Raw genomic sequence first — 12,219 nt, 5'->3', positions numbered from 1 at the left:
GCTACTCTTTTTGTGACAGACCTGGCCGTGTGTGTGACTTGGACAGCGATGTGTGCTTTTCTTTTCTTTGTGATTACTTCGATTAAAAATCGAAAATGAGTTTGAAAGGCATCCCCCAAAGTCTTGTGGTGACTGTTAAATAGGAATAAGGCGAGGCACGTCTGCCTGCTGGTGCACGCGGCAGGCCCTCCGTGAGCGCGTTTCCTTCCTCGTGTCGGCGGGACAGGGTATGTGCTTTTGGCAATAGTCACGACTCAGGGGCGAGGCGGTTGGCTGAACAGCAGTGTGAGTTATGTCACAAAGCAACGTAGGCGCCCTTCTCGTTTTTTTGTTTTTTTTTTTTTTAATGGATGGTTTCATTTTTCTTGGAACCGTATCAACCTGATGGTTACTGTTTCTTAGAATTTATTAGACTTCTGTGCAACTGACATATGAAAAAATTCCCCGGCTATTGAGTGGATCTAGTGAGCTACTCATGGAACAAACTTAAAAACACTTAGCAACTTTGAAATTACGCTGATGAACCTGAAACCAGTAATATCTATAATAATATCTCTGCCGAGATTATGCATCATTTAAGGCCACGGACATTTTCTGTCTCTTCTGTAGTTACACCAGTTAACTGTTTTAGGGGCGCCTGGGTGGCTGAGGCTGCGTCTGCCTTTGGCTCAGGGCCTGATCCCAGGGCCTGGGATCGAGCCCCACATCGGGCTCCCTGCTCTGCCGGGAGCCTGCTTTTTCCCCCTTCCACTCCCCCTGCTTGTGTTCCCTCTCTCGCTGGCTGTCTCTCTCTTTGTCAAATAAAATCTTAAAAAAAAAAAAAAATCAGCTGTTTTATTTCCCTGGTCCCCAGTGCCTAGCTCACGGCCCGCTTTGTTCTCTGAGGCCTAACTGTGGTGGATGGTAGTGACTGATGTTGAAAACAAAGCCAGCCAGCATAAAACTCTGGTGCGTTTCACCTAGGACACCCGTTTATATGACAAGACTGTAAACTCCCTGTGGACAGAGACCGTATGTTCTGCCGTATCAGTGTGTCCTGTAGCTTCCAGCATAACGAATGCCATGCGATAGTACGTGTTCGTTTTGTCATCAGATACGTCCTGAACACCTCCTAAGCGCTTGGCACTACGCTAAGCTCTAAGGATAGCTCGGTGCACTGGACAGATAGACTCCTGCCTTCTTAGAATTTACATTCGAACAAAATTGTGCTGAATTTAGCAAACCAGTGGCCCACACTGATCCATTTACGCAGGATAAGGAGTCGCCTCTGTAAAGAGTTGAATCATTTTCAGTTGTGCTGTATGATGTACGTGCATGCTGGGAGAAGGAAATCGTGGTATCTGACCTTTTTCCTCTTTGCTTTTCTTTGCAGGTAAGATGCTCCAAGTCCATTGCAGCTCTCCTCGAAAGAAAGTCGCTAGCGCTCTGCTCCTGCCGCAATACCAAACCTTCCGACCTCTGCTTTGGTGCTGCCACCCTGGAGGGATTGCACACAGGTTCCAGGAATACTTTTTTTTTTTTTTTTCTTTTTCATTTGAGTGATTCTTTGTGGATGGAAAAAGATTTGAGTCTTAATAACTACCCTGTTTTAAAGCTGTTTCTCTGCAGTCTGAACTGCGTCATAAATCGGGCCACTCCCCCATGAGCCACACAGCCAGCTCTCGTCAGGAGCTGGTGGAGAGCTGCGCGGCGCGTGCAGTAGGGATGGCACAGGAAGACAGCCGTCGTGCCCCAGTGCCATCTACCTTTTACCATGGTGCCAACCAAGAACTTGACCTGTCCACCAAAGTGTACAAAAGGGAATCAGGAAGTCCTTATTCCGTGTTAGTGGACACCAAGATGAGCAAGCCCCATCTCCACGAAGCCGAGGAACAGCCGTATTTCAGGGAGCCAAGAGCAGTGTCTGACGTGCGCGCTGTGAAGGAGGACCGGGAGAATTCTGATGACACGGAAGAGGAGGAGGAGGAGGAAGTCTCTTACAAAAGGGAGCAGATCATAGTGGAGGTAAACCTTAATAATCAAACATTAAATGTCTCTAAAGGGGAAAAGGGTGTCTCTTCTCAGTCCAAAGAGACTCCTGTTCTTAAGACAAGCAGTGAGGAGGAGGAGGAAGAGAGTGAGGAAGAGGCCACCGATGACAGCAATGACTATGGAGAGAACGGAAGACAGAAGAAGAAGGAGAAGGCGGCGGAGAAGGCCAGCGTCACACAAAGGAGAACCAGGAGAGCCGGCTCCGTGGCTGCGGCGACCACTTCCCCGACTCCCAGGACTACGAGAGGGCGTAGGAAGAGCGTGGAGCCGCCGAAGCGGAAGAAGAGGGCCGCCAAGGAGCCCAAGGCGCCAGTCCAGAAGGCCAAGTGTGAAGAGAAAGAGACTCTGACCTGTGAGAAGTGCCCCAGGGTGTTTAATACTCGCTGGTACCTGGAGAAGCACATGAACGTTACTCACAGGCGTATGCAGATTTGTGATAAGTGTGGCAAGAAGTTTGTCCTGGAAAGTGAGCTGTCCCTTCACCAGCAAACAGACTGTGAAAAAAATATTCAGGTAGGTTTCATCACCGAGAGGGCAAACTTTCCAGGATAGAACCTGGCTGTTCAGACTCACCTGGTATCTGCCCAAGAGAATAAATACAGTAGAGGCTGAAGGGACAGTGTTCACCGATGTCTCTTTTTAAAAAGCTCCTGCTTTGGTCTTTTCAAAACCCAGGCTTAACATTTTCTTTCGAAAGCATTACACTTACCTGACGCTGGACTAGTGGGAACCCAGGTACACTGGAAGGGGGAATCTGTCGTAGGTGATTGATTGCCCAGGAGGTAAAGTCAACACCGACTTTGCACTGAGATTCACTGTTGTGAGACGTGTAATACGTAATTCATTCTGGCATCTTCTCTGTCAAGGTGGGAGATACTGAGTAAAGGTCAGGAATAGAGAGAGGTCCCCTTCTAGGTTTGAAAGGATGCCAGATTCTAGTGCAGCTGATGGGGACAAAAACCGTAATGACTCAGACCGGTGAAAAATGGAAGATCTCCAGGAGTGAGTTTGCTTTTACCAGTGGAGAGATGACAACATTAAATTTATCAAGAGGCTGAGCCCATGGGAATATGCAGACTTTAAACAGAGGCTGAGCTGGTTGAAAATGTTGCCCACCTGGCAGTAGGGTTACTAATGCTACTGTGCAGTATTATTAAGGTAACAATGTGGCTTTCAAAGCAGGCTGATGACTTGAAAGGACTGTATTGTGATAGGTTCAGAGGTGTGCTAATTATGTCGAGTGAATGATCTTACGTTGAGCTGTATTGGTTTGTACATGTGAATGCATATTAATGAATGTTCATAAAAGGTAAGTCTATTACTGTCTCCGTAAGATATGTACAATGCAAATGTGTTGTGCCGCATTTAAGCCAGACTTCTTTTGAAAAATGCGATTGTTTTGGTTTGGTTGGTTTCTTGGCGTGCGCTTCATCTGGAGTGCGCCTCCTTTTTCACTTTACCTCTCGCTTTTAATCAACAATCGAGATCACTGCTTTACTTGAAAGAGATTCTTTTAAATATAAATTATGTTTGCCAAAACTCTGCTGCTTTTTGATTCGTCAGTTGTGACTTGGTCTCTGACACGCTTGGCAATGAAAGAAGGCTGAGTCGTGGCGCCCAGACCCTCTGGTAACTACCGCTGCCCTTGCTTGGTTACAGATTGGTTTTGACCGGTCAGGCCGAGGGCGCTGTGATGCGGTGCTGCTCCCTAGGGGTCATCCTTGGCTTCTCCGACCACCGACTCACTGCTGAAAGTTGTATCTTGATGTCCATATAGTTGTGGGTTTTTTTTGTTTGGTTGTTTTTTGGTTTTGGGGGGTTTTTTGTTTTTTAGGTTTTTTTTTTACTTAAATGTGTTTTGTTAAGTTACAGAAAGGAAACAGTGACTACATCCTCATTCTGTGACTTTCCTGACTGTTGCTCACCATGCGACACTTCAGCTTGCATTCGGGTTTTGTGGCTTCTGCTCTCTTTACCTTCCTGAAGAATGCTGCTCTGTCCATGCATACAGATCCTCATGATCCTGGAGACCCAGTCATGAGTAAAAATTGAAACCCTGCCCTGCACAGTGCCTTGTAGGGGTAGGTCTGTCCTCCTCTCGAGCGGGTCCAACCAGAGGCTTTTTTTTCCTCCCACTCTTCTCAGAGTCCTTGTTTCCTGAAGCGACCATGATGTTCAGAGATTTTTATTTCCAGTGAGTAACTAACTTGTTCCCTTAAATGTCTCCAAGCTGGTGGTTACCTAGAACTTTCTAGTATTGTTTTGCTTTCACCGGAAGCACTTCATTTTGATACACGTTATGCCTAATATTCCAGACTGTTGCTGATTTGTAATACAAGGAATGAGGCACTGTTGCGTGTGTCTCCTGTCGATCTGGGGCTGGCTACCAGGAAGCGGGAGGATGATACTGACAGCTTAGAAGTCACAGGAAATTCTGCCAGAGGGACATGTCTCACAGAGTAAATCAGATATGGGAAAGTATAATAAAATCTCAATAATTGTGTTAACGAAGGCTTCCGATGCACTCTTGAAGGTACAGAAACATTGTTACACTTCTGCAGATCTATAACCATTAATATGTGTTTTATCTCGTCTTTATTTATGCTCATTTAAAATTAGTTTGTATTCCCTGGTAAACACCTGTGAACTGCTTAGTGACCTGTGTGTAGGAGGCAGCTGCTCTTGGTAATCCATTTATTTTTAAGAACTTGGTTCTTCTCCACTGGTACTGTACTAATTTGATAAAAGCAGTCAAGTCTCTCATATTAGCGGAACTTTCCATTCCTTTTTGTTTTACTTTTTGCCAGTGTTTTCGTACTCCCAAAGCGTCTCTAAAAGATGCCTCTTGGGAAGTCGAACATACAGATGTTGGTGTTGGCATCTGGGCTCCTCGGAGGACTGGCGTTTGTTCGGATTCTCGCCTTGTGCCTCGACTCTCAGGCACGCCTGTTCCATCAGCCAGTCGGCAGCTATGGCTTTCTGCAAGCCCCTGTAAATAAAGATTATTTCTATTTATCCTGCTCAGTGTGTTTCCTGTAACAAATCCTTCAAGAAACTCTGGTCCCTTCATGAACACATTAAGATCGTCCATGGATATGCAGAAAAGAAGTTTTCCTGTGAAATTTGTGAGAAGAAATTCTATACCATGGCTCACGTGCGGAAACACATGGTTGGTAAGTTTCTTCTGTGGCTTTTCTCTCACGCCTATAATTTTTCCTTGTTCTTTGGTGTGTTTTATGCTTCACATGGGGCAGGCTCTGAGGAACGGCCTCCCTTTAATCCGTTCTGACTTGTCGAAGCTACCTGCGACACGTCCCCAGCAAGCGTCACCGACTGGCACGGGACAGGTGCCTTTCCAACCTTGTTATTTCGGTTTCTCTTCAGAATGTTGCTATTACGGCCTCGCAAATTAAAGTGTAGAAAGTCCCCTGGCAGTAGGACAGGAAGCTCTCCCCGTGTGAGCTTTTCGGTGGGCTTATTCTGAGTGTGGTGCGTTCTGTGTTGCAGCGCACACGAAAGACATGCCCTTTACGTGCGAGACCTGTGGAAAGTCGTTCAAGCGCAGCATGTCCCTCAAGGTGCACTCCTTGCAGCATTCTGGAGAGAAGCCCTTCAGATGCGAGGTAAGGAACGCGCTGCCCCCCAGGCCCAGGCCTAGGGGCGAGCTTTTGTAGACGTGGCGAGCAGCGAGGGAGAGACGTGCATAGTACAGGCGCGAGGCTGCGTTTCCACGGGCCCTGCAGACACGCGCTCGGAGCGCCCCGTGTCACCTTCACTGCCAGGCAGAGAAAGGTCATCGTTAACACGCTGTTAACCCTCATAGATAAGGTTAAGCCCGAGAATAACACACGGTGGGTTATGTTTCCTCCCTCAGTAATCCAGAGAAGTTGGGTGTAACTTCAGTGCTAATTATGGGAGAAAATTCCCCTTTTATGAATAACTGAACGGCAGGAATATAGCAGAGCCAAATAGTTGACACGGCAGCTTCTATTTTACGTGTGAAAGAGAAGCCTCATCTCAGAGACTTTGCAGGGCGGGCTCGAGGAAAGCGGCCGTGCTCGGCGTTCAGAAATCTCCACTGTGTCCCATGCAGAACTGTGACGAGAGGTTTCAGTACAAGTACCAGCTGCGCTCCCACATGAGCATCCACATCGGGCACAAGCAGTTCATGTGCCAGTGGTGCGGCAAGGATTTCAACATGAAGCAGTACTTCGACGAACACATGAAAACACACACTGGTAAGAATTTCTTGGGGAAAGTACAGCTACGTCTCGGACACTTGTTGACGGTCACCTGTGAGTCTGTCTATGTAAAAACCGAAAGCCCGGATTTGCATTCCAAGTGCAAATTCCACTTGCAAGAAGCCTGGCATATAAAAATCCAGATTTTTTTAGCCTGAAAAATGGGGCTTTCATCACTCTGTTCATTTAAAAAAAGGAATATCTGTGAGTGCCTTTTCACCGTGGGTCCCTTCGAGACCCTGGCTTGTTTTCTTGGGGCACAGGGTCTCCTGAAATTGTATGCAGTTTGTTTCGTGTCTGTGCATTGTACACAATGTATGTGATTTTTTTTTTTTTTTAAGGAAAGGCTTCTGGACCTTTCAAAACTGAAGGACACTGCTTTAAATACAATACCCCCTCGGTGTGCTTAAAGTTTGATCACATTGGATTTCCCCAAGATTACCGCTTTTCAGGAACACCTCCCATCAGCTGCAGTTAAATCGTATTTTAACCATTTGGTGTTTCTGGGGGGTTTTGCTTCCTAGCATGGAGGTGAATCTCGTAAGCATTTGACTACTGGCTAAAGCAGTAGCGCCCCCTGTAAACACTGCATCATTGTATCGCAGCCTTAACTTGATATTCTGGGGTTAGCTGTCTTTGTACAAATTGAACAGTGTGAGCCATTTTTCGGGTTTGTAAATAAAATCTCCTCACAGGATTCTACATCCTGTTAGTCCACGGAGTAACAGAGGTGAGGAAACTGTGCCGTGGCTGGATCGCTTTAGCTCCCATTCTCCTGTTGAAGTTCAGAGAAAAGTGCCTGCCGGGTGGGCTTCTTTCCCATTCAGAGCAGAGCATCCTCCGATGTTAAGGATGAGTCTAGATGAAGAGTCAGGAGAGGAGTTTAATTAAATAAATTCCACCTTAAAGGGTAATGAGAACTTTGAGACCTGAGTGGATAGACAGCAGGACATAGCAGAGTAATTAACAAATTCTCCTCTTATAATTTGGTGACTCTTGGATGGGCTGTTAGTTCTGAGTCGCTTTTAGGATTCAGTTTTTTGTTGTAAAGCAGGAAGCCGTGGAACTTGATAGAAAATAAGCTTTTTTGAAGGCGGAAGTTGTGTCACTTTGATACACGATGCTTGGGACGTGGTGGGTGCCCCAGAGCCATTGGCCGCATCACTTGTTGGAAGGAACCCACAGCCACTGACACCTCTGTCCCCACGCTGCCCTCCTCCTCTCTGCGTGTCTCCTAGGCGTCTTTCTCCCGGTTCCCTCTTCTCTCCTCCTCCTGCCTTTCTTTCTCTTTCTCCCTTCCCCTTTGTCCTTCTTTCTTTAGACCCTGAAATGTCCATAATATAAACCAGAGTATATGTTTTATGATTAACATATTTGTTGAATAAAATTTTAAGTTAAATATTCTTCTTTAACCAAATAGGCAAGCTCAACATTACCTGTTTCTTCCAAAGAAATACAGCCACCTAATATCCTTCTCATTGAAAGAGTAGTACATACTTACTAAAAAGAATATTAGAAAATGTGAAAGTTCATGGGGCGCGTGGGTGGCACAGCGGTTGAGCGTCTGCCTTCGGCTCAGGGCGTGATCCCGGCGTTATGGGATCGAGCCCCACATCAGGCTCCTCAGCTATGAGCCTGCTTCTTCCTCTCCCACTCCCCCTGCTTGTGTTCCCTCTCTCGCTGGCTGTCTCTCTCTGTCAAATAAATAAATAAAATCTTTAAAAAAAAAAAAAAAAGAAAGAAAGAAAATGTGAAAGTTCAGAACAAAAATCATCACTGAAATATCATTACTGTTAACATTTTGGCAAACATTTAAAAAAAATTCTTTAGTTTCTTAATACACATGTAGATAGATACTATACATAAGTGTTTATGTATTCATGTATATAGATAGACATAAAACAAAAACTGGGTCTTTATTGTAGTTGATTTTTCCTTTTTACTGTATTATGTCATTAACAGCAATATAATTTTAATGGTTATATAATATTCCTTCTGGTAAATTTGCTGTAATAATAGCCATTGTTTATTACGCACATATATGCCAGGCACTATAAAGTGCTTTACGTACATTACCTCACGTAATCAATGTAACTTTTACGGTAGTCCTATCAAGTAAAGAATGCCGTTTCCATTTTATTTAGCTTGCTGGACATTTATTTAGCCTACTGGACATTTAGATGATTTCTGCTTCCAGTTTTTCTGCTGTTATAAATAATACTGTGTTATAAATAACACATCCATGATTATTCGCTTAGGATAAATTCCCGGAAACGGGATTATTAGGGCAAAGAGACGGGCACAGTGTTAAGACTTGGTGGTACGTATTCCAAAATAGCCATCCACATACGCTCTTACCAGCTGCCTATGAAAGCGCCCATCTCCCCAGCGTTTTCCAGGGCTAAATAAAACCCTTGCTGATTTGATAGGTGGAAAATGGTTTCTGACTGTATTAATTTGCATTTAACCCATTGCTAAGTGAGCTTGGACATTTCCTCACGTGCTTGGTGTCCGTCTATTTTCCTTCCTGAATTGCTCGTGCCTTTTTTGTATTTATCTTGCCGTTGCAGTGTTTGACTTCTTTTTATTGTTTCTAATAGCTCTTTATACATATTACATATACTGGACCTCGTTTCACACCAGTGTTAAAGTACTTTCCCCTGGTTTGTCATCTGCCTTTTAATATTGCTCGTAATACTCAAATTGGGAAAGTGGCCGGCCGGTGGGGTTCGCCACGGCCTCGAGGGTCCCTGGTTCCTTGGTGTTAAATAAGGGACCTGGGAAAATACAAAGAGAAGGATTAGCATTGAAGAAGAAAAGAAAGAGCTCTTTTGAGGCTGGACGTAACCACATTTAGAGTATGTTTTGTTGGGGATTAAGGCCATTGCAGGAACTGCCCTTGATTGGGCTGTTTCTTTGCAGTTAAAGAGAAGTGAGGCAGACCCTGTCTAGGGAGGCCACCCAGCCCTCAGGCGGGGTTTCCTGGGACCGTGTGGACGTGGGGTGAGTTCAACATAGAATAATTGCCGATTCTCCTTGTACCGGGTACAGCGCTGAGTGCCTGGCGACACAAGGATGAATTCAGACCTGGTTTTTGCCCTCAAGGAGCTTACGGTCCAGGGACAGGGCTGGCGGTGGTAATAATCGTAATCGTGATCACGGAAGCACTACAATGCAGTGTCTGCTATGTGCCAGATACCGTTCTAAGCGCTTTCCTTGTATTTTCAGCTTATCACAATCACCTATTATTACCTTCATTTTTCAGATGAGGAAACTGAGGCTCAGAGAGTAAATCACTTGTCCAAGGCAGTCTGATTCCAGAACCACATATTTTAATGATTCTGGTATAATTGAATGTAGCGAGTCATAAAATGGAGGGACGTGCAGGACACCGTAAGGGCAAACCGCACCATTCCAGAGTCTGGTTCTCAGCTTCCGGGATGAGTCCGGGCACGCAGATCAAGATCAGAGGGACTGATAATGCGTTCAGTAGCCTTAATGACATATAGATTAAATTGCTGATTTATTAATTTACCGTGAAAAGGCTGAGTGGCAGATGGTTCAGAACTCTTATTTCTTTGGTCAGCATGTTCTTTGCCTAAATAAAAATCTGTATTAGAAGCTAAATTATCATCAGAAGATTGGTAGGGACAGGGCATTACAGCAGAGGAAGGTAGCTGAGTGATCTTAATGGTGAGTACCCTACATGCACAAGTCCAAGAAGCCATCTCTTGTAAGACAAACTTAATTTGTACACTGCTAAGGAAATGCTGCAAATACAAATGGCAGGCCCTTGAGTGTAAGGTATCGATCTGTTTCAGGGATGGCAGTATGCCACGGAACACATGTCTGAGAATTAACAAATACTTATATATAAACATTAACCAAGAACCTACTAAACTGGGCTACTGTAGGGAACGGGATTGAAAGGTCCCCAGGTTCACAGGGCTTGCAGTATGGAGCTGGCTGGGTAGACACGCAGGGTTCACTGAAGAGCGCACAGCAAGTGCGTGGAACTAAACGAAGTTGGCTAGAGTTTGGTGGATGGGGGCGGCCAGGCAGGAAGTCTGATGAGACATGAGACTGGAGAGCAGTAAGCAGGTGCCAGGTCACCAAAAAAAACCCATAAGCCATGTAAAAAGTTTGCACTTTATTCTAAGGACAGTGGGATGAGCAGATTGCGACACGAGTCTGAAAGTTCACCCTGGCTACGGGGTAGAAAACGGGAAGGTAGGGAGCGAGAAAAGAGACGGCGAAACCAGTCAGATGGATGTCACAGGAATGGAGGCGAGTGAGGGTGATGATAGGGACTGTGGTGATGGCAGTGGGTGAAATGAAAGTGGTACACAAGATAGGGCTAGATGAGCATGGGGACTGATTGGATAAAGGTGGTGCAGAAGGGAAGAATCAAGGGATAATCCCAGATTTGGGTCTGGAATGCCATTTGTCAAGATAGAGAACGGTAGAGGGCGGAGCGGGTTTGCTAAGTAGGGTAATGAATTTAATGTTGCACGAGTTAGTTTTGAGACCCTACGGGACAGTCAAGTGGAAATAGCCAGTAGGCAGTTTGCAGACTGGGTTTAAAGGTAAAGACTTGAGAGAGACTTCGGCTGCATATGTAGATATACAGATTCCTGGTTGCCGCTCAAGGAAGCTCATACAGAGCCAACTGGAAGCCAGATCGCTTTCTCCTCTGAACAGTGCAAAGAACAGCTAGGTAGCCAGCCAAATTCTTGTTCTTTTCTATCTCGCTGTAGACTCTGCCTTCGTGTGTAAGCCTTTCTCCAGACTCATTACAGTACTGCTTCTTAGAACCAGCTTCGCTTTCTATGTAGCAGCGAGGTCGTGTCCTCAGGTGTATTGATGTTGACGTAGACACTTTTCCAGTTACCTCGCTGCGCTTAGCTTTAGTGTAGCTCCCAGCCACCCAGTTACCAGCTCTCCCTTAAAGTGGGACACTGCAGGTGGTTGACTGCAAATGTTACATTTTTAGTTTTCCTCATTTCAGCCTCCTTGGAATCTTACGTCGAGGTCTCACGGCGACCTTAACATCACTCATTAGTACAATTAGGAGATGGGGCCTGATGAGTAGGGAGACTTAGGGGTAAGTGGGATTGTAGGCTTACGTCTGGAACAACAAATGTGGAAAATTTGGTAGGACTTCAAGAAATGAATAAGAGAGTACTAAGCAATAAAAAGGACCCATTTTTAATTTGAATCCATGGATTTGTGGTAGGTGGGTTCTAACAGTTTTTGGCCTTTCTGTGGCAAATCATTATAGCCGAGAAGACTACAAACGGGCGATGGTTAGAGAGATCCTGGTTTGATCCCGGTTGGAACACGCAACAGAAAGTTAGTGTCTGTGTATTTCAGTGAGCTTACGATGAATCCGTGCTGTTTGTGGACGCAGGGTCTAGTGTGCCTGAGAAGTGATTAGTGAATCAAGTGAGCCCGTGCTCCGATTAGACTAATAATTCAGAGAGTGAGTCCTTTGGCTCTGTTTCCCTATAGCTGTTGGGAGTAAAGAGTGCTAACTCTGGCGAGCCCGGGGGCGGTTGAGAGGTTGTCAGACAGGTGTGCTTTTAAAACCTTGTATTATACAAGTAAATCGTGTTTATGTGAGAGAAACAGGAAGTGCGCGTAAGCACAAAAAACAAAACATCACTCATCATCCCATTCCCTAGAGAGAATCACCGACGTTTGTTGTGGTTCTTTCCATATTTTTTCTATACCTGTTTCTAACTAAAAGTGGGTAATACCATGTGTACATTTTCCTAACTTGCTCATTTTACTTCATAGACTATAAGCTTAATAGATTATGTATTTTCCTGTTAGTAATTCTATTTCTGTACTTTCATAATACTGTTTTTAATGGCGCTTTCCATCAGCTGGGTATGCCATATTGATTTAATCAGTTCTGTTTAACAGAGATTTGAAGTTTTTAAGG

General features: G+C 45.1%; 1 protein-coding gene across 7 annotated transcripts in view; it reads left to right on the top strand.

Moving 5' to 3' along the window:
- The window catches only part of ZNF652 (zinc finger protein 652), a 60,574-nt gene that overhangs the window by 37,504 nt on the left and 10,851 nt on the right, over positions 1-12,219 (top strand). For 4 of the 7 annotated variants that reach the window (XM_045813723.2, XM_087854483.1, XM_045813721.2 and 1 more), the window contains 5 exons: positions 1,373-1,496; positions 1,595-2,544; positions 5,057-5,204; positions 5,539-5,654; positions 6,125-6,269. In XM_045813723.2, the coding sequence (XP_045669679.1) occupies positions 1,642-2,544; positions 5,057-5,204; positions 5,539-5,654; positions 6,125-6,269 (1,312 nt within the window). In that variant the 5' untranslated portion in view covers positions 1,373-1,496; positions 1,595-1,641. Of the gene's footprint in view, positions 1-1,372; positions 2,545-5,056; positions 5,205-5,538; positions 5,655-6,124; positions 6,270-12,219 lie in introns of all 7 variants that reach the window. The other 3 variants (XM_087854482.1, XM_045813722.2, XM_045813724.2) reach the window with 2 other exon arrangements.

The sequence above is a fragment of the Ursus americanus genome, chromosome 23, assembly GCF_024610735.1.
Source record: "Ursus americanus isolate L20-20 chromosome 23, mUrsAme1.1.p, whole genome shotgun sequence".
Lineage (NCBI taxonomy): Eukaryota > Metazoa > Chordata > Mammalia > Carnivora > Ursidae > Ursus > Ursus americanus.
This window is presented reverse-complemented; position numbering and strand designations above follow the sequence as displayed.